This window comes from Fusarium odoratissimum (assembly GCF_000260195.1).
Source record: "Fusarium odoratissimum NRRL 54006 unplaced genomic scaffold supercont1.18, whole genome shotgun sequence".
NCBI classification, from domain to species: domain Eukaryota; kingdom Fungi; phylum Ascomycota; class Sordariomycetes; order Hypocreales; family Nectriaceae; genus Fusarium; species Fusarium odoratissimum.
Window position 1 is genome coordinate 65,886 of NW_022158777.1, and position 19,594 is coordinate 85,479.

General features: G+C 48.9%; 8 protein-coding genes across 8 annotated transcripts; 2 read left to right on the forward strand and 6 right to left on the reverse strand.

Annotated features, from left to right (window-relative positions):
- Nucleotides 1-67: 67 nt before the first annotated feature.
- On the forward strand, nucleotides 68-1,561 carry FOIG_10310 (uncharacterized protein; the record flags this gene model as incomplete). Its single annotated transcript, XM_031210637.1, has 2 exons — nucleotides 68-269; nucleotides 327-1,561. 2 exons carry the CDS (start codon nucleotides 68-70, stop codon nucleotides 1,559-1,561), a joined length of 1,437 nt encoding a protein of 478 aa, XP_031059348.1.
- A 594-nt stretch (nucleotides 1,562-2,155) lies between these two features.
- On the reverse strand, nucleotides 2,156-2,948 carry FOIG_10311 (3-oxoacyl-[acyl-carrier protein] reductase; the record flags this gene model as incomplete). Its single annotated transcript, XM_031210638.1, has 2 exons — nucleotides 2,156-2,533; nucleotides 2,586-2,948. 2 exons carry the CDS (start codon nucleotides 2,946-2,948, stop codon nucleotides 2,156-2,158), a joined length of 741 nt encoding a protein of 246 aa, XP_031059349.1.
- A 588-nt stretch (nucleotides 2,949-3,536) lies between these two features.
- FOIG_10312 (uncharacterized protein) lies at nucleotides 3,537-5,213 on the reverse strand (the record flags this gene model as incomplete). Its single annotated transcript, XM_031210639.1, has 1 exon — nucleotides 3,537-5,213. One exon carries the CDS (start codon nucleotides 5,211-5,213, stop codon nucleotides 3,537-3,539), a length of 1,677 nt encoding a protein of 558 aa, XP_031059350.1.
- A 598-nt stretch (nucleotides 5,214-5,811) lies between these two features.
- Nucleotides 5,812-6,999, reverse strand: FOIG_10313 (uncharacterized protein; the record flags this gene model as incomplete). Its single annotated transcript, XM_031210640.1, has 1 exon — nucleotides 5,812-6,999. The coding sequence occupies one exon, from the start codon at nucleotides 6,997-6,999 to the stop codon at nucleotides 5,812-5,814; it is 1,188 nt and encodes a 395-aa protein (XP_031059351.1).
- Nucleotides 7,000-7,864: 865 nt separating this feature from the next.
- On the reverse strand, nucleotides 7,865-10,495 carry FOIG_10314 (uncharacterized protein). The gene is made up of 3 exons (XM_031210641.1): nucleotides 8,963-10,495; nucleotides 8,621-8,895; nucleotides 7,865-8,560 (listed from the first exon to the last, which is right to left on the reverse strand). Exons 1-3 carry the CDS (start codon nucleotides 10,156-10,158, stop codon nucleotides 8,001-8,003), a joined length of 2,031 nt encoding a protein of 676 aa, XP_031059352.1. The 5' UTR covers nucleotides 10,159-10,495; the 3' UTR covers nucleotides 7,865-8,000.
- Nucleotides 10,496-11,079: 584 nt separating this feature from the next.
- Nucleotides 11,080-13,015, reverse strand: FOIG_10315 (uncharacterized protein; the record flags this gene model as incomplete). Its single annotated transcript, XM_031210642.1, has 4 exons — nucleotides 11,080-11,768; nucleotides 11,820-12,420; nucleotides 12,473-12,566; nucleotides 12,614-13,015. 4 exons carry the CDS (start codon nucleotides 13,013-13,015, stop codon nucleotides 11,099-11,101), a joined length of 1,767 nt encoding a protein of 588 aa, XP_031059353.1. The 3' UTR covers nucleotides 11,080-11,098.
- A 1,769-nt stretch (nucleotides 13,016-14,784) lies between these two features.
- Nucleotides 14,785-17,031, forward strand: FOIG_10316 (uncharacterized protein; the record flags this gene model as incomplete). The annotated part of the gene is made up of 1 exon (XM_031210643.1): nucleotides 14,785-17,031. The coding sequence occupies one exon, from the start codon at nucleotides 14,785-14,787 to the stop codon at nucleotides 17,029-17,031; it is 2,247 nt and encodes a 748-aa protein (XP_031059354.1).
- An 8-nt stretch (nucleotides 17,032-17,039) lies between these two features.
- On the reverse strand, nucleotides 17,040-19,242 carry FOIG_10317 (uncharacterized protein). The gene is made up of 5 exons (XM_031210644.1): nucleotides 18,639-19,242; nucleotides 17,703-18,587; nucleotides 17,490-17,655; nucleotides 17,314-17,433; nucleotides 17,040-17,262 (listed from the first exon to the last, which is right to left on the reverse strand). Exons 1-5 carry the CDS (start codon nucleotides 19,146-19,148, stop codon nucleotides 17,183-17,185), a joined length of 1,761 nt encoding a protein of 586 aa, XP_031059355.1. The 5' UTR covers nucleotides 19,149-19,242; the 3' UTR covers nucleotides 17,040-17,182.
- Between the last annotated feature and the right edge of the window lie 352 nt (nucleotides 19,243-19,594).

A 19,594-nucleotide genomic window follows, 5' to 3' on the forward strand; every position in this document is an offset into this window, starting at 1 on the left:
TGTTTCCCCTCCTGGATTGGATCTTTAAAGTCGCCTTTTCCATGCAGTCTCTCCTCCAACCTCAGCCATGCATGTTCTCTCCTTGTTCATGGCCGCATTGGCGCCAGCGACTCTCATCAATGGCAGTCCCATTCTAGGGCATCATGAACAAAAGAACGCCTCCATTGATCACGGCAATATCGTATCGCATGTTCGCGTCAAGCGTGATGTTCCACTGACCGCTCGAGACATTGAAGAAGCTGATCAACACGGCGTAGATCTTAACAAGAGTCAGTCAACCCGAGACAAGCCGCACGTGAACTTTAACTGACCCTGAGCGTTTTTAGTGTACAAACACTCCATCCTGAAGCACTCTGATGGTAGTGATTACTCTATCTGGGTCCACAGCTCATTCAACCCTAATTTCCTTGCTGATGAAGAGAGTGGAAATGACGTCCCCGATCTGGGGAAGCGCTGGGACGGGTTTACCGGCGCGTACAACAGAATGCCCAAACAGTTTAAACTAGATGAAGATTCGAATACATGCTCATGGTCAGATTGGGTAAAGCGAACGGACAAACACTCGGCATTCGCGGGCGGAGCTGATGCCATTATCCAATGGACTCGGAAGAACCGGGGCGGCTGGAAGCTTGGCCCTGACGACGCTTACTACAGCAGCGATATTCTGGTAGGAGGCTCCAACACGGGCGCCAACATGAGATTCTCCGTTCGAAAGAGCCAGGGCCGTACTGTCATCCTGGGGACTAAAGATGTCGGCGACGTCACACGTGATGCTTTTCACAAATTCCGAAGGAAGATTAATGGTGTGTGGCGTATGGCTGGCAAGGGGAAGATGCGTTGCTGGACTGGGGATGATGGTGCTAGCTTGCTTTGGTGGGAGATTGACCGAAGTGATAGGGACGTCGAGGCCGAAAATCCTCGTCCACCAAAAAGTGATTCATACCAGCCAAAACCAAAGGAACAAGCCGCACCCTCACACTACCCGCAGACGGAACAGTACCAGGAGCCTAACCCCCAGCAGCAGCAAGAGTATCATAGCCCGCCACAACATTACTACCAGCCAGAACGCTATCCACAGACAGAGCACCACTATAATCCTCAGACAGTGTACTATTCCAATCCAGTAACACAGCCCAAGCCACCAAAATACCAACAACCATATTACCCCCCTGAGGTAGCGCCCCAGCCAAAGACAGTACATCACATACACCACATGGAGGCGACGCACCGACCAAGGCCAGTATCGCCACCAGTAAATCACGTATACGACCACAAGGTGACATACCGACCAAAACCAGCACCAACGCCACCACCACCACCAGTACATCACATACACCACTACCCGAAGATATACCAATCATCACCGCCGCCAGCGCCACCAGCACTATCACCAGCACTACCACCAGCACTGCCGCCATCGATCCCGCCGGGAGGATATCGACCGGGAGAGGGCCCTCCAGGATATTATCAATCACCCCCAGCAGTTCAGTATCATCACCACGATCAAGCGGGCTACAAACATCGACCAGGCTGCGTGGGTTGTAATTCGCGGCCAAAGTGACGTGCGATGACTGAAATACGGGATAGCTAGGCTGGTTATAGTACACGCGGTAGTCAAGGAATATTGAATTCAGGTCAGCCTAGCATAACGCCGATAATGACGAATGTATCGCCCAAGGCACCGTTAGCCACCCAATAACCCTGCGAACTTGGAGTCTCGGTTATGAGTTCTAATCAGCTTTCATCACTGATCAATTGCTAGCTAAGATGATGTTTTAGAAGATTTAGATGTGAGCTAGTCGTGTAATACTTACATGGGAACTGAGGCTTGAAGCTTATCTCTATTCCCTACCTTAGCTTTCTAAAAAACGCCATTCTTCTTAGAGCGATGATGAACTTTTCTCATCTTCATGACCAGGGTGAAAGCAAAACCGCTAAGAACAGAGTGTTCCTGATATGCTAGAATATTCTCATTACCCAGCAAAGGTTCAGTTTTCAACAGCGAGTACAAGTTGAGATAAAATCCGTTTTGTTCCAAAATAATTTAGGCATTTACGCAAGAGAAGAATGGGTTTTGGTAATCAGAGTTCAGCTTAGCCTTATAATGAATATTACAGGACCAGTTTCCCCTGTTAATTAGGAAGATCTATCCCATTTAAACAAAAGAACCTCCATTAGCCCCGATGACCTGCCCAGACACCCAGGAACTAGTTGGACCAGCAAGAAAAGCAGCTAAACCAGCAATTTCCTCTGGTTTCCCTAGGCGTCCAAGAGGACTGAAACCGGCGATAGTATCGATGAGTTCCTGCGATTTGCCCTGGAAGAACATTTCTGTGGCTGTCGGACCGGGGGCGATAGCATTGACAGTGATACCCTTGGGTCCCAAGTCTTTAGCAAGAATACGTGTCATCTGCTCAATGGAGCCTTTGGAGGACGCGTAGAGAAGGTAGCGAGGTGCTACTTGTGATTGGTGAAGAACACCGCTTGATACGAGGATGACTCGGCCGTCTCGCGGCATATGCTTAACTGCTTTCTGATGGTTGTCAGAGGGCCTGTGCCCGAACTCATTAGACACGAAGACTCACTTGAACAAGAAAGTAAGGTCCCTTCACGTTAAGATTAAAAGCCTTATCGAAGCCTTCCTCTGTTGTACTCTCGAGATCATTCATGGGAGCGCATGCAGCATTTGCCATTACGCAATCGATCTTGCCGAACTTCTCAACTGTCGCTTGCACCAGCTTCTCGATCTCAGCGATCTTCGAGACATCAGCTTTGAAAGCAAGGGCCCTGTCGGAGCCTATCTTAATGACAAGATCTTCCGCAGGCTTGCTGTCGCTGGAGTAGTTGATTACAACACTCGCACCGTCGGCGACAACACGCTCGGCGACTGCTTTTCCAATTCCTTTGGAACCGCCTGTGACGAGGACGACCTTTCCGTTAAGTGACATGATGTCGAGAAGTAAGATTTAAGTGCAGTTGATGAAAAGGAGTGATGAAACGATAAGCCGTATAAAACTTGGAGACGTAGGACGAGCGTTCAGATATATAGCAAGATGCATACACCAAGCCCCTCATCCTTGCGGACCTGCCTTTCCATAACGATCCCGTGGCGTATCTAAGACCGGTTGTCCATCAGAAAACATTAAATATCGGTGCAGAGATGCCGGAGATACGAGATCTCAACCATTTGCTGGTAGCCCTCGTCGCAAATGTTAACTAAAACCCGACCGTCGCTCTTCTGTCAATGGATTGACGACCTGGAGGTAACGGCTCGACCCGCCTTGAGTAAGCACTAGCGCATGCAGGAACATTTAGTGTATATACTCAATGAGGAATAGCGCTCATAAATGAGGAAGCCTTATGGATGGTGATGACGCTTACATCTCTGGAAGAAAACACAGGCTTCGTGGAGTGACTCCGAAACTGCCAGGGTTGAACTAAGACCATGCTTGGGTTTGCTTTCGTCTTTGGCCGAACCCCTTGAGTGAGAATCCCCAAATGCTCTTGGTGGAGAAGCTGCTAATAGTCTTCTTGATTTATCCACATATAGTCCCCAGCATTGTTGACCATGCTGTCCTGCCCCAATTCCATGATGTCTCATCCGCGACTTCTTGGACATCGCGCCACGCCGTGTCTGCTGCAATATCGCAGGCGACAGAAGACCACAGCATGAGCTCAAGTGATTCTTTCTTTACCAGATCCCAATCCCTCGCGTCTCCAGTGACTCCGCGCTTCCGCTCCACCATACTGAGGAATCCAACAAACCACTCTCTGCGCCTGGACCCAACCTGTTCGGTACAGAGGAGTCCCAACATGCCAAGCCATGTCAGCAGGTCAGATAATCCTAGATGAGTCGCTCGCTCCTTATACAGGATGAGCTGTGCCTGTAACCTCTGTGCAGCATGATGGTAAGGAGGCGCGTAGGAGATAGGGCACGTAACGCCCAATGAGAATATCAGCAGAGCTGTCTGAATGATTTCGTTGATCCACTGGTCTGCGGTGGTTTCTGTTGACCCGGACGCGTCCATTTGCATGGGCTTCTTGCCATCATACCCGTCCGGGAGAGTTGCGAGAAGGCGCTGTTGGATCAGATCTCTATGAGCAGCTAGAAGCGAAAGATCAGGGTTTGTCAACGCGCTGTGATGGTATGCCTCTATGACCTTGACCCATACTCGCATGTCACAGATTACTTCTCGCACATCTTCTGCTAAGCCGAGCACACTAAGACTGTCAATTATAACTGACGATTCCTCAAATGGAGAATGCTCGACAAAGTCAGAAGCGTAACCGAAGAACTTGGCCCTATCATGGGTCTCCTTGACACGACCGTAAAGCTGAGACACCGGAAGGTGAGGTTTGACAAGCTTTTGGGTGGCGCGTACAAGATCCATGTAGTTAAAGGAAGCTTGGAAGCCAGCGTACTTGACATTGTGAATGCCCCCTTTCAGATCCACCAGATTCATCAAGGCCTTGGCGTGCGAATCAATGAGAAGTCTGCTGCCAAAGACGTGGATCCAAGATAGCTCCGCTAACGGCGGATCAAAAGCCTTTTTGATGATGCCGTTTCCATCATCTGGCGACATCTCGGGACCACAGAGACTAAGGATGGCATAAAGAGTCTGCTCAGGTATTTCTGAGACAGGTTTCGTGATGTCTTTCGAGATATGCGCAATGGCTTGATTGTAGTGTAGTAAACTTTGCTTATCGGTAACCCGCGAGTTTCTCTTGAATGCAAGGTTCACTGCAGCTTGCCACAGACAAGCATGTACCAATGCTGGACCTTGAGCAACAAGCGTATTGTAGTCGAGCGCGAACGGTGGAATATGAAATGCGGCTGACCCGATCTCGAATCCTGGCCAAAAAGATTGCGTGCAGTAGTGAAGCAGCATCTTGGTGTGCGGGTCCCCCATCCTGTCGGGGATAACGCAAATACTGAGTTGTCCAGAGGTAAGCAGAAGCTGTCTGTCATTTCTTATGGTGCTCCTCTCCGCCATCGTCATACCCTTATTGGTCCTGCGTAATTCGGTGGATTCTTGCTCTGATGGTAGTTCCTTGCTGGCTCTTTTACGACGATGCATGGATTTGGCGAGATGTGACCTGGCACTTGATTGTCGGAGCTCAACCTCACGGCGGCTGTTGGGCTCTGCTGTTATCGCAGGTAAGAAATGAAAGGCGATTTCTTTCCTAGCGTTCGAGTCGGCGATTCCATTCATCTTGTTCCATCTGAATCGAATAATAGTCCTAGTTTCATGGGCGTCTCTTGGTTCATTTGCATTGCTTACATTAAGACGGGACTGTGATGAGGGGATCGTCATCGATGGAACCTGGATGAGGTTTCGGCTGACTAAGAAGGCACTTAAGTACAAGGTACGACTCCTTTCTGACACTGGAACCCGTGAAGAGAAGTACAGGTTACTTTCATCAGCTCGGACTCAACGGATTCCGTTTCCACAATGCTCGATTCTCGCGCACTATTGGGAGACCAAGTCACCTCAGACTCCAAAACAGTTCCGTATATCTAGCCGCTCTAACACTGCCGTCTATGGCTTATGCTGTATTTATAGTCAAAGAAAGAACATCACGTTTGGGAGATGCGGGCATTGGAGAATACTATGTGAGTTGAGAGTTCGCGGTAAAGTCTGCTACAATACAAAACGTCTTTCCTATCCTAGACGATCAAAACTCCGAAAGCAAAACAAGTACATATAGCTGGCACTCTGCCGCTTACACGTCCAAAATTCGCCCGTCCATGCCCACCCAATTGTCCTCAGTCAAGGGCCGAAAGTTCAACAATCAGCCACTTTCTGAATCCTAATACGCAGGATGATAGAAACAAAAGCTGGAGTCGCATTCACTCACATCAACGACTCGCTCTTTCACCATTTTGGCCTCACTGCGGTCCGACGGGAGACCAGTCAATGGATTGAGGTTGTCAAGAAAGAAGGGTCCAATGACACTCAGCGGGAAAAGCCAAAATCCAATTGCAGGGGGCGGTCCCTGGTTGTACTCTCGGTACTCCCGCTGTGAATTGTTGTAGGCGAGCCTATACTCATGCGGATCGCCGTTGGTGGGAATAAACTCCGGCTCATAGTTGTAGGTGAGCATGAAAAGCTCATTAGTCAAATTGGACTTGTAAACATCTTCCGGGATCTTCAGCTCCTCCATGAGAAGGCAGAACGAGTAATACCCTCGACGTGGGTCCTCCTTGCCGATGTGGGCAGCCTTCAGTTCGTTTTCGTATAAACCGGATTCATAGTTAAAAACACCTCGATCATAGCTCTCGGTGTCGATACGTTTGTCGACAAAGCGAGACGAGGAGTTGACGACCCGCAGGTCACTTCCGTACATTAAAAGCTCAGGCTTGGCCACGCGCCCAACAAATGTAAGAACCTCGATTCTTCGGATGGCATCCGTGAAAAGAGTGTGCTCGTTCTCATCCAGGGAAAATAGTTCATCGATGTGGCGGAATTCGCAGTCGAGGGCCAAGTTGACCAGGCCGATATCATGCTTGTCTGCGGTAAAAATAGCGTCCGAGAACTTCTCGAAGTGCTGGAGGGAGCAGCAGTGAGTCTCCACCTGAATGGTGTCTAATTCGGGGCAAAGAAATAGGGTTCCATCGACGCTGCCGTCGGGGCCCATTCGACGGCAAGGCATTTGAACACGGTAAAACGTCTTGGCGACGTTGCGCGACTCCGATGTTGTGTTTAGAAGCGCGTGGTACGTCGCACTCTTCTTGACGAAGATCTCGTATTGCTTTTCGTCATCGTCATCGACAAGGAAGACCTTGCGGTGTCGGCAGTTCCAGATTGAGAACTCCCAGTTGTTGTCATCGGCAAGGAGGACCTTGATGTGTCGATAGTTCAAAAGTGAGGACTCCCAGATTTTATGACGGAGGTCATAAGGCAGTTTGTTGAACACGTGGAACTCGGAAGTGGAAGGCTCGTGAGGCATGAGGATGCAGTCATCCAGCTGCTGCTTAGTGTAGGGAACCAGAGCCATCTTTGTTGGTGCTGGTGCTCGAAGGGAACCAAGAATTTTGCGCAAATAGTGACCATTGAGATGTTTTGTATTGTATGTAAGGTCGGGAAGAGTAGTGAGAAAGTTATGTGAGGATAGAGAAAGGGTTGGGTAAGGAAAAAGGTTTGTGTTTGAAGGAAGAGAAGTTTGAAAGGGAGTAAAGTTGGTGGAGATGGGGATTTAACATAAGCACGGGATAACAGACACTCGCGCGTTATGTTTTGGCAATGGCACGGTCTCAGGCTAGTGTAAACAGAAGAGTTCCGCGCGTCAGAACTTCAGTCTCCTGCTGCGAGTTACAGTGTTGGCGCAACTCTGCCAGTGTGAGAGCATCACGAAAAGCGGGACCACGTGTGAAAGGCAGAGGCCGTTTGCCTCCAAGTGACAGTGGGAACCTATTGTTTAGTTCTTGGGTCACGTAGAGCTAAGATCTACTGGAACACGAATCACGATGTCATACGTATTGTTCGCGTTCAGTTGCCTCTCACACTGTCAGAAGTCAAGTTGGACGCCGAACAACGTACTCAAAGCGAGTGCGCTCCCCTGATATCAAGACACGAACATTGGATGAAATTTTGATACGTTGATGGGATGAAACTCGTCCGTTTGGTGCCACTCTACAAATATCCTCTATGGTCTCGTGTATGAGATTTGGACTTTTCCTGAATGCGTCACAAGCTCACCTTCAGTCACAAACAAAGCCTGAGGATGACTCACCTAGAGAACGGTTTAGGATAACGAAGCATAAATTCGACACTGCCAATGTAGAAACTTCTGCCAGTACCAATCAGGCCAAGCTTCAGCCTTCTCGTGAACCCAATCACGTACAAGAGCTTGTCATAAGATACGTGCTGATAATTGGTTGATCTACCCCCAGCAACGACCTGGTTCTGCGGAAAGCCAATGTAGCTGGCTGATCAGATAAGAATCATTCATGGAGTGACTACTTTTTATAATAATAAACAACGAGTGACAGAACCCGATCAAGCCTGGCCGATAGTTGGTTGTCTCCGTCCCACTACTTGCAAGTCGTCCTGAGTCAATTTCTCCAACTGAGGTACGACAAACTGACCATGAAGTGGATAGTTGAATAGACCTTCTGGCAAGAGATCCCAATCAATTCCAAAGTCAAATGAGGGAGTCTCCGAGATTTGGTTAGGAAGCCACGAGGTCGAGGGGCTATTATCTGCGAGCGGATTTGGAACCAGGGGTGACAACACCTCTCGACCCTGAGCACCCTGAGCACCCTGAGCATCCTTGTCTGCTAGAGGCGTCGAGATCTCAGCTGTCAGAGCAGTTCTTCCACCAACCTCCCCTGCCGATTGTTCATAGAGGGCTATAAGCCGAGGTTGGAGATTGAGAACGATATCTTGAACCCTTGGACGTATTCTCTCTTCTACATCTTGGAACTCAGATTGAAACAGAACTTCGAGCTCTCGTCGAACGAATCGAGGAAACTCTCGGCGAGCAAAGGTAGCAAATGCGGCAGGCGTGTGGGAGTCAGATGGGCCTGTATTCACCATGGCGCTCATTTCTTCATGGTCTCGCAGTGTTTGTAAGTAAAAGGCACCAAAACTCCATGAGTGAGACACCTTCAACTTACAAGGATCAGGTATTGTCGCAGGATCATCATCTGGAAAGAGGATCTGGTACATCTCCCTCCACTTCCCAGCATCCGTCATTTTCATTTCCGACTTCTTTCTGCTTTTAAGCTGCTTCTCTTGCGTTTTAGTGAAGCCATCCAAATTGGTCTCGTTCGTTTTCTTGTGACATGGTGGATCAGTCTGGAGATGTACATCCCGCAGTTGCTCCGTCTTAAAGTCTTGCCAACAGCGAGGACATTGCGGTGGTAGCGCATGTCGTCTGTACAGGTGGCCTCTTGTAGTTTCACCCAAATTAGCCTGCAGCTCTGAGACTCAATTGGGGATTAAGCAATGGGACTTACTTGACTCTATGAATCTCAATCCATCCAGGCCCAACGCAAGTCGCTTCCCGACAATACTTGCCTGGGTCCCTCTTGAAATACGGACACGCAAATCTCAGTGGTTCATTCGCGTTTCGTCTTTGTGCAAGCTTCGCTTTTCGGACTCCCTCTTCACCATCTTCATCGTCACCGTCACTCGGGTCTGTTCGTCTTCTCTTCGGGGGATGCGAATGATTATCTCCTTTTCCACGGCTTGGCTGAGTATGGTCACATGAGTCTGCATTTCTGCTTGAAGAACCCGAAGTCTCTGCTTGGTTCGATGTCATACCTCGAACATAGACCAACCTGGAGTCTAGCCACTTGCAAAGACTTCTCATCACTGCGTTGATAACTGATTGCTTTTTGTCCTCGATCCACGTATCGTACACATCCTCCTCGTCCCAATCCGAGATAGTGGTTTCTTCTGTCATACCCGCAGAGCTGCTAGACTCTTCGCAGTCCAGGATATCCCCGGATTCTTGTCCCTCCAAAGGCTTCAGCTGAGGCGTAACAGGCTGGTAGCTATCGGGACTTTCTTGCTTGACGACTACTTCTTCCTCGGTCTTTATTTGGAGCCCAAGTTTCAGCGCACTCGGTGGAATGGTGATATCTTGGCCACGCGCTTGCTTTTTCTCTTTCAATTCCTTTGGAAATTTCTCTTGAGTATCTTGTGGAGACGTTCCTGATTGTGTCTGGCTTTTCCTGAACATTCCGCTGGATGCTGCAGCGGCGGCGGAATTCTGGGAAACTTGTTCAGAAGCTATATCCGAACCAGCGGCAGGGAGCCCAGCCATACTGCCTACCGAGGGCCGTGCGAGATTTTGGTAATGACCTGGAGATCTCCCGCGTACAACTAGTCCTACAGAGCGTCTCTCGGCGACCTTCACAAAACGGTCGGCATCATGTTCTCCTACATCCGCCAAAAGGGAAACGACCAGTTGGTGATATTGCTGTTGGGCCCGACGCTTGCCGTTGTTCATCGTTGCCTGTTTGAACTGAACTCGCTCAAAAGTGTGCTCAGCGGCAATCAATTGTTGTCTCTTGCTTTGTGTTGATGTCTTTGCTGAGAGTTTGACAGCAACTGGCTTCATAATTGGGCCTTTGTCTCGCTTTGGTGTGTGCTGAACAAGCTCAATATTATGACCAATATCGCCAGCAACAACTGCGGTAATGGTCATTGCGAATCCGTGGACTCGGAGCGGCTTCGGGGAGCCCGGAAGGGCCAATTGAATATGTGATTCAGGCTCTGGTGGGAAGAGGCTATAGGAGCATATTACACTGAAGTAATTGCGCCTATAACATGTCCATTGCCCATCCGACTGGAAGAATCCCTTATCAATTATGGCATTGATACTAGGATCAATGCGGTGGCGTTGTCCATTGTTGTTGAGTCCCTCCAAGGTGCCTATTCTCTTGAGCCGTTCCAGTGGAGGCGTGGTTGCGTTCGGTGTCTCGATCGAGACCCAATGCGGGCTTATATTTGGCGACACAGAGCGGCCGTGGTGGCTTTTCCGTCTCGAGACGGGCGATGGTGACAGTTCAAAGCCCGGTAGACGGAGGGGACTTGGCCTGGGGGGTATATGGTCCCGGCGAGGGAGTCTTTGATTGACATGATTGCTATCATGTCTCCCACGACTGAGAATCTCGCAAGACATTTGAATGGCTTGGCTCTATACCATTAATAGTTGAGCGATGGAGCTGGTTACACGGGGATGTTGAATATAAAGTGGAAGGCTTTGTGCGACCTAGGCAACCATTTTAATACCTCGAAGCCCTGTATATCCTGGGTGGTTACATTGCAGCTGAGTTTTGCCCAACTGCGCAAAACTTGGGTATGCATGTCAGCCGCAGACAACGATTGAGCCAATCATTCCGCCAAATGAGGCATCAGGAGAATTGAAGGTGTGAGACATCGGGGCAATTCATGATTGGATAATTCGTCGGCGTGGCGTCTTGGGGAGCCGAAAGGCCGTGATAATGCGATATCCAGATCACGACAACATTAGCCATCTGTTGACAATTATTAAGGAAACTACACAACTTTCAAGTCGGCTTTTAGGAATATTGATTAGTGTATGGAAACCATTACAGATATCAAAACACAGTTCTATCCAAAAACTAATAATTAAATCTCTCCCCTTTGGACGGGTTCCTGACTAATCCAGCCCCCGCAAACCCGAGTCTGACAACACCATCGCTCATCTCCCATGCACCATATCTCACAGGCCCAATATCATTAACCGCGTTCACTATTCCTCCTACGTTCTGATTCGGATCCACGTTTTTCATAATATGCGATTCCTGACCAACCGTTCCAAACGCATTCGCGATCTCAAGCGGATTAAGGCTAACGTCTCGACCGAGCTCCCACCAGCCCCAGAAAGTAGGGAGCACAGCGAAAATACCAACCAGCGAGACTGCAATTGCTATCCACATCTTCTCGTAATTCGTCACGTATACAAGCGTCGTCGTGCCACTGTCGTATTCGACTTTCTGCTTGTCTGTCGTGTTGTACTTAGCGTATTGGAGACTTGCTCGAAAGCCAATGTCGCGGGTGAGTTCGATGATGTCTTCCATTGGGTTGTCCCACCGGTCTCCGCATCCCGGGGTTGTCCCGTTCATGGTAAGGTACTGGGTTGCTGGTAAACCTGTCGAACTGACATCATAGCCAGTAGCACCGGTAAAGCGCATAGAAGCTTCCGACTCGTAGAGCGATTTTGCAATCATGCTGAAGCCTCCAAGAATATTTCCTGATCCGGACATAACCATATCAGCAGGCAACATGTATCTTCGCTCTGGTTAGCAAACAGCTCAAGTAGATGCTTGGAGTAGTACATACTTTCGTTCGATGAACTTGTCGTCCTTCCATGTTCCTTGAAGCTCAACTGTCTTACTATCCATTCGCACTGGAAACTTCGCAATCCCAGCATGAAGGTCGCAAGTCTGGATCTTAACCTTTCCGCTGCACTTGTCCGTGTCCTTGTAGAGTGTCGTGTATCGAAGGAATGACCCATTGGCTAGGTCGTTGACGCCCCAGTCACTGTACTCCGTAACATTAACCTGGAAGAAATATGCTCCGTCCATGGCTCTCAGCATGCTTGCCCTATCCGTGCCAATTGTGAGATTGAAGTCCCTTGTCGTCTCAGTGCAATTGACCTCGAAGCCAAAACCTTCCACTGCAGTTGTGCAGTTAGTGCAGGAAGTATCGAAAACAGCCATGTCAGATCGGCGACTATAGTTTTGGGCGACATCACTAAAGTTCTTGGTGAGTAGCGAAGTGGAATGAGTGCGGCCAGTCATTATGCACGCATAGTTTTCGGGAAGTTCTCTCGCGATGTGAAAGTTCATGATGCCTTGTTGAGCCTGGTAGTGGTTTGTTGTTGATGAGGCGCGCTGCATGAGGGGACCGCGCAGGACAGATAATGTCATGAGAATGGATGCTATCATAATCAATACCCCAACCACCATTACATAATTATATGTCAATCATACCCAGGCCTAGTGTCTTCGACTTCCAAGTGAACAAGTTCAAGACTGCTTGTATGATGCCAGTTGAGGAGCCATAGACAGCTTGTAATTGTTGCAACTGACCTATATCAGTCATGAACTCCTCGGTAGTATAGGTCTACTTACAGTTACCGGCTTGCCAGCGGCTCTCCAATACGAAATGGCCGCTCCCTCTGTAAAAGCACAAGCAAGAAAAGCTCCCGACAACGCAGATGTCAAAGCTAGCCATACCGTGGGTTGTATCCGCTCATCCCAATGATCAACAGGCACTCCATCACTATAAACGAGGATCATAACAGCTGCAATAGTCCCCAGCAACGCCAAGAGCCACATGCCAAGGCCGCGATAGGGGAACCGAATCCAGAAGCCGGGAAGCCAAGGTTGACTGAGTCTGGCGTATTGTTCCGCAAATGGTGTCGGGAGATTCTCGAGACGATGCCATGGCGCTTTATCCCGGTCGCGGTCGCTATTGCTTATGAACTCATCCTTCAATGGCCAAGGTGAGGCCATGTTCTGGGTATCCAGCATTATGGGGGAATTAGTATTAGGCTTGGCGGTAAAACTACCGCATTGATGACCAAGAAAAGAACGGGTCGAAGGAGCGTGAGATGACAATTAGTGTTTAAAAAGTGCGACAGTAAAAGACAAACCAATGCCTCAAGAAGTAAACACCTTCAGAGTCAGAGGCTGAAAGGTAGTCAAATGAAAGAAAAGAAATCTTCCGTTTCATGATCCAAAAGGAGTAAAAGCAAACAACCCTGGAACTAAACGTTGCATGAAACAACCAGGGTATGGATCTTCAATTGCCAAATCAGAAGTGTCATTTTCATCTGTTTTGGCCATGAAAACTGGAGATCTCAATCTTCAATACGAGAATTAGCCTTCTCCATGACTTCATTTGCCCCGCTGCTGTGGAATTTCGACTCGTGTTTCCGGCAGTTGTTCCCACTATGATTGTGATCGCCACATTTTATGAACGAGCTAGCATAACCTGCATAATTACGTCGTAGCACTATTTCACCGCCAATTCTTCCGCGCTCTGAAGTCGTTTAATTGGGAATGTTCACACGTGATGAGGAACATTGGATGTTAACTATGCTTGTCTATTGGTAATTGTTGTTGTATGTCTTTGTGAGCTTACTCATCTTGCCATTCTTGATCGACATGACCCAGAAGCAAGAAGCTCGACTATCTTGGGCTTGTGAAAGGGGCGTTGTCCAGATGTCACTGACAGTCTTGATGATGAGTGCACCAGTCTGGCTCAGAGTTGAGATCCAGTCTCTTCTTTATGCTCCATCCTGTGTCTCATAAAGTAAATGGAGAATAAGAATGCCTGATGTGCTCTTGGAATAATTCAGACCACACGTATTTAAAGTTTACTCCAGTTTGAGATTCTAAAGCTGTATTGTTGTGCCATGAGAAATGCAAGCCAAGCAGAGCTAACAACTTATTTCTGCTTATAAGCCATCATTGTATGCATTAATAATTTTTCAATATAGCCAGACCTGGCAGCAGGCTTCTTCATTGAACCATTTCGTAAAGTTTGCTTGCGACGGCGACCTACCCGAGACCAAATGTATGGTGCCATTACTGAGCTTTCATTGGCAGGATCATGGGACGCCCCACAATTTACCGCTAAGTGAAGTCGATGGTGCCGTCCAGGTTAGAGCAGGGATAGTTCAGAGAGCCCTGAAAAGGTCATCGCTACTGGGTTTGATTTCGAAAATTTGCCAAAGATTGTACAACAGAGCATCATCTCTGAGCAGGGCCGTTGTCACAGTTGGTTCCTTCCTGACCCTCAATGTTCAAGAAGTCTGATGTAATTACCTCTCCCTCTCCGATAAGCGAAACCCTTTCTCACCCAATCACAGCCCCACGATAAGCCAAACTAAAGCCAAGATCGCCAAGTCGCCCAGAAGCTTAACCAAGAAACTGGGCGCAATCAGCAAAACTCCAATTGGTCAAGGTTGTTGCGTGCAATTAAGCCTCGTTTCTGGGCACCGTCATCCACAGAGCGAAAATCAGGGCAGGTGAGGACTTGGCTGCACAGTGATGCGAAACTGCATGTGAAACGGGAGCTGCCCGTGAAATTAAAGTTGCGTTTAGGGTTGAGTTGTTCAACGCTTGGGACTTGGCGTGGCTCGACGCTGACGTACTCTGTTCTTGGGCGTTATCTTGGTGTTTTCTGTTCAACCCTCTAAATTTCTTGAAACCCCCTTCTGAAGATGATGTGAAGCTCTCCTTGTTCCACTGTTCAGATCTCATCCTGCTCAACCCATCTCTACTCAACCCCTGCAATGGCAGAGCCCAACCCTCACCGAAAATCCATCGTAGCCGACCATCCAATTCGCACTTCCAACAACATCCAGTACCTAACCGACGACGAGATCTCCGAATTCCTCGACGATCTCGACCACAACAAAGATGGCTTCATAAACTATAACGAAGTCGAGCGAAAGCTCGACCAAGAGCACGCTGAGCTAGTCCCCAAACCGAGCGCCCACCACGTCATACAGCGGGACAATACCGAAGATGACCGTGCGCGCCATCAATTCCTGCGCAGTATGATGGGCTCCGACGCGGAGAAGATCCCGAGGGATGAGTTTGCGAAGATGGTCAAGGAGTGGAAGATCCCGTCGCTGAAGCAGGCGAAGAAGGAGGAGGATGAGGACAAGAGCTATATTAAGCGCTTGCCGGGTTGGAGACGGATTCGTTCGTATTGGGCTGTTCATGGGCCAGAGATTGTGTTTCTGGGGGTTGTTGTCGGTATGCAGTGCGCTTTTGGCATCTGGCAATTGGTCAAGTATCAGACCACGCCTGGATATCGTGAAGCCTTCGGTTGGGGTGTCGTCATGGCCAAGACTTGCGCTGGTGCGCTATATCCGACTTTCTTCTTTCTGATTCTCAGCATGTCGCGATACTTTTCGACATGGTTACGCAGGTCGTATCACATCTCACGATTCTTCAACTGGGACTTGTCGCAGGAGTTTCACATTCGAATTTCTTGTGTTGCTATTCTTTTGGCGACGCTGCATGCCCTTGGTCACTTGACGGGATCCTTTGTGCATGGCAGCGATCCTAAGAATGAAGACGCTGTCGCAGATGCTCTTGGTCCAGACATGGTCCCTCGCCCGTACATCGACTACATTCGATCGCTGCCAGGTTTCACAGGCGTCACTGCGCTCGGTCTCTTCTACATCCTCTCACTACTCAGCATTCCTCAAGTGCGAAAATGGAACTATGAGATCTTCCAGCTCGGCCATCTACTCATGTTCCCCATCATTGGTCTGATGATGGCCCATGGCACAGCCGCATTGCTCCAGTGGCCCATGTTCGGATACTTTCTCGCTTTTCCAACCCTCCTCGTTCTCGTTGAGCGCGCAGTCCGTGTTTGCCTCGGCTTTCATCGCATAAAAGCCACCATGAAGGTTCTGGACAAAGAAACAGTTGAGATTACCGCCGTCATCCCCAGCGAGCGACTCTGGAAGTACAAAGCTGGCCAGTATATCTTCCTCCAAGTTCCCAAGATCAGCTTCTTCCAATGGCATCCATTCACGGTCTCTTTTTGTCGGGGTAACAAGATGATGCTGCATATCAAGACCGACGGCAACTGGACAGCCAAGCTTCGCGAACTTGGAGGCGAATCTGGAGAGTCTGAGATTGAGGTTGGCATCAATGGTCCGTTTGGTGCACCCGCTCAACGATTCTACGACTTTAACCATTCAATCATCATTGGCGCTGGTATTGGCGTTACGCCATTCTCCGGTATCTTGGCGGATCTGCAGTACAACGATGACCTCGATCACGGTGGTCCGAACCACGAAGTTGACCATCCTCGCCATGACTCTGATGTCACTGCTATTTCTCCAGAACGCAACGGTTCAGCATCAATCACTAGTACCGATGCCGAGAACAGCGACAACGTCCCAGAATCCCCTACCAGGCAAGGAAGTGTCGGGCGCGATCTCATCAACAAGGAGAAGCAGCCCCAAACCGACCGTGCAGCCACTTTTGCAGACGACTATCGACGCGTTGATTTTCACTGGATGGTGCGCGAGCGAAATTACCTCCTCTGGCTCTCTGACCTTCTCAATGACGTATCGATGAGCCAAGACTGGCATCGCGAGCACGAAGTCCATCCTCATCTCGACATTCGTATCAACACCCACGTCACCGCCAAACGCAAAAAGCTCACCACCCACGTATACCGTTGGCTACTGGAGATGCATCGTACAGATGAGCACCCTGCATCACCTTTGACAGGCCTTCTGAACCCCACGCATTTCGGAAGACCTGACTTTGACCAGATTCTGGATGAGCATTATGAAGAGATGCTCAAGTTCAGGGCTAGTAAGAGAAAGAATGGACGGGATAAGGAGGATGAGAACTATGAAGAAGACGAGGAACTCAAGGTTGGCGTGTTCTATTGCGGTGCACCGGTCGTTGGTGAGATTTTGGCGGATAAGTGTCGGGAGCTTACGTTGAGGGGATGGCAGGATGGTAGTAAGTTAGAGTATCACTTCATGATTGAGGTGTTTGGTTAGATAGAACCTTGTAATATGCATGAGTACACGAATAAGGCGGACTTTTCTTGATGAATACAATGGTGCTTCAAATTCGGAATGCGATGGAAAGCTGCAGGATAAGAAAGGATAATACATTATTTTGATGTATGAGATTTTTCACCCTCACTATCTATCCAATGCTACTCAAACAACCTTTGAAGAATGTGAACAGGTCGGCGACTTGAGACAGGCTAAGAACGCGTGCAGTATCTGGAGCGGTATTAGTATGAGCTGAAAGGGATTGGAAGATCGAACACTCACATAAGTCAGGTCTAACAACGACAATGGCGCCTTGTTCCGCATCGATACCATATTTCGAAAAGGCTTGTCCGCAGCCCAGCATGTATGGGTTTGTATCGTCGACAAAAACCCGGTGAACATCTGTCGGAGGTCTTGTCAGTATATCATCACTTGGCAACGTGGGATGGCTCTCTTACTTCTCAGATTATATGGACCTGTGTGAGGGAAGAAGACTTCCGGTAGTTGATCGATCTCAATGGTCTTTCGCTCCGCCTTGATGAGAAGGGTATGGCTGAACACTTTATCCACAGGATCTCCAGCAGGGGTGAACATCTTGATGAGATTACCAAGTTCTCTGGCGACCTGAAGAATCGTTAGTTGCCGAAGGTACTGTATGATGGGAGACTTACCTCATGCAGTCCTTTTCTAGCGAAATCTCCGGAACAAAAGGTCAAAACATGCCACCTCCCATCTGCAGCAAGGTTCTTGTTCAGCTGCATAGGCTTTGTGTCAGACAGTCTAACAACAGGTGCGCTTGGGAACCTCATCCCGACTGTCAATCCCGATGCAATGCTATTATCGCTTTCTTCCAGGGATGTCACAATGGAAGGCTTGTACCTGGTAGCCATGCCAGCTGTATATCGTCCTGCCTCCACAAACTTGTCGCGAAAATGTTTTGCCGTGATCCCGTTCGCTTTACGATATTCAGACGAGAACAATTTGCTGAACGACCGATCAAACTCAATGAGTTGCTGAGCGGTTTGTTGTCTCTCAAAAACATAGGTCTCCAGCACTGAAGGCGGTGCTCGGCCGGTGAGAACATGGGCCATCTTCCATCCGATGTTGAAGCCATCCTGGAGACTGACATTCATACCCTGCCCAGCCTTGGGCGAGTGAGTATGACAAGCATCACCGGTTAAAAAAATACGATGGTCCTTCGTAAAGTGATCCGCGAGACGTTGGCCAATGACATAAGCAGACCACCAAACCGTTCGTGCGATATCGATGTCGTAAGGGTGAAAGATTCGCTTGACCTTGTTGATGAGGTCCTGCTCAGTGACGTCACGGGCCGAGGTTCCGGAGAGCTCGATGTAGAATCGCACAAGTTCGTCGCCTTCTCTCGGGATGATCATGAGATTTCCGTCACTTTTGCTCTGAAGCATGGCCTTTTTGCGGATGTCGGGGAAATTGGTGACGGGGTAGACGTCCATGACACCCCAGACGGAGTCGCTTGAGTCGCCGACCATTTTGAAGCCAAGAGATTTGCGGACAGTGCTGTGAGCGCCGTCGCAGCCCTAATTGTTGCCCGTTAGAAGAAAAACGAGAAATATGAGGATAGAACCCACAATGGCGTATTTTGCGCGGTACCGGTAAGGTTCTCCATTCCGCATGGTGACAACCTCAACAGGGTACTCCTCATCATCAACAATCCTCACACTTTCAACCTGAGAATTATACAAAACCCCACTTGTCCCATTCCCCCTCAACCTAATAATCTCCTGTAACATCAAATCATTCATCCTTGCCTGGTTAAGAATGACATGCGGTTGGTGACTCAACCCCTCTTCCGTATCATAAGCAAGATCTTTTCGCACAAGTCCTTCATTATCATCAGGCGACCAAAAGGCTACCTCCATGACATGATACGCTTCTTCCAAAAGACGTTCAGAAATACCCAAATTCTCAAAGATTTCAACAGTGCGACATTGCACACCGTCTGCTTGGCCGATCTCGAGAGGGCCTGGGCGACGTTCGAGGATCTTGAAGTCGATGTTGAAGCGGGCGAGCCAGATTGCTGCTGTGAGGCCGGCGGAACCGCCGCCGCAGATGATGACTTGGACTTTTTCGGACTCCATTGTTGATTAACGATTTTTGATATTATTCCATGGTCTCAGTCTTCATTATATCCTCATGGCGTATACTGGCATGTTGGTGAACGGTAGTTGGTGCAGGTTCAAGAGAGTGGGGCTTCCGTTGAATTTCCACGGCAGATCTTATCGGCAACCGCGTTCCACGGAACCAACGGAGGAGGGAAATAAGCTCGGATCTTAGCTACGGGAGCTGCCCACATTCTTGCTAGGTGGGTATGGGGTAACCAAACTGTGTAAAAATTTGGTAGTGATCCTCCATCTAATCAACTGCAATTTTGACACCCATAGTGAGACCACCAACCGATATTTGGAACCCCAACGACTCGGGCATTTCTTTTTTGGTGACTATTGCCTGAGCTTCAATTTAGGTAACAAGTGGCCATCGTGTTGCAAACAAAGAAGTTGCATTCGATGATTTCCGGCCAGATGGT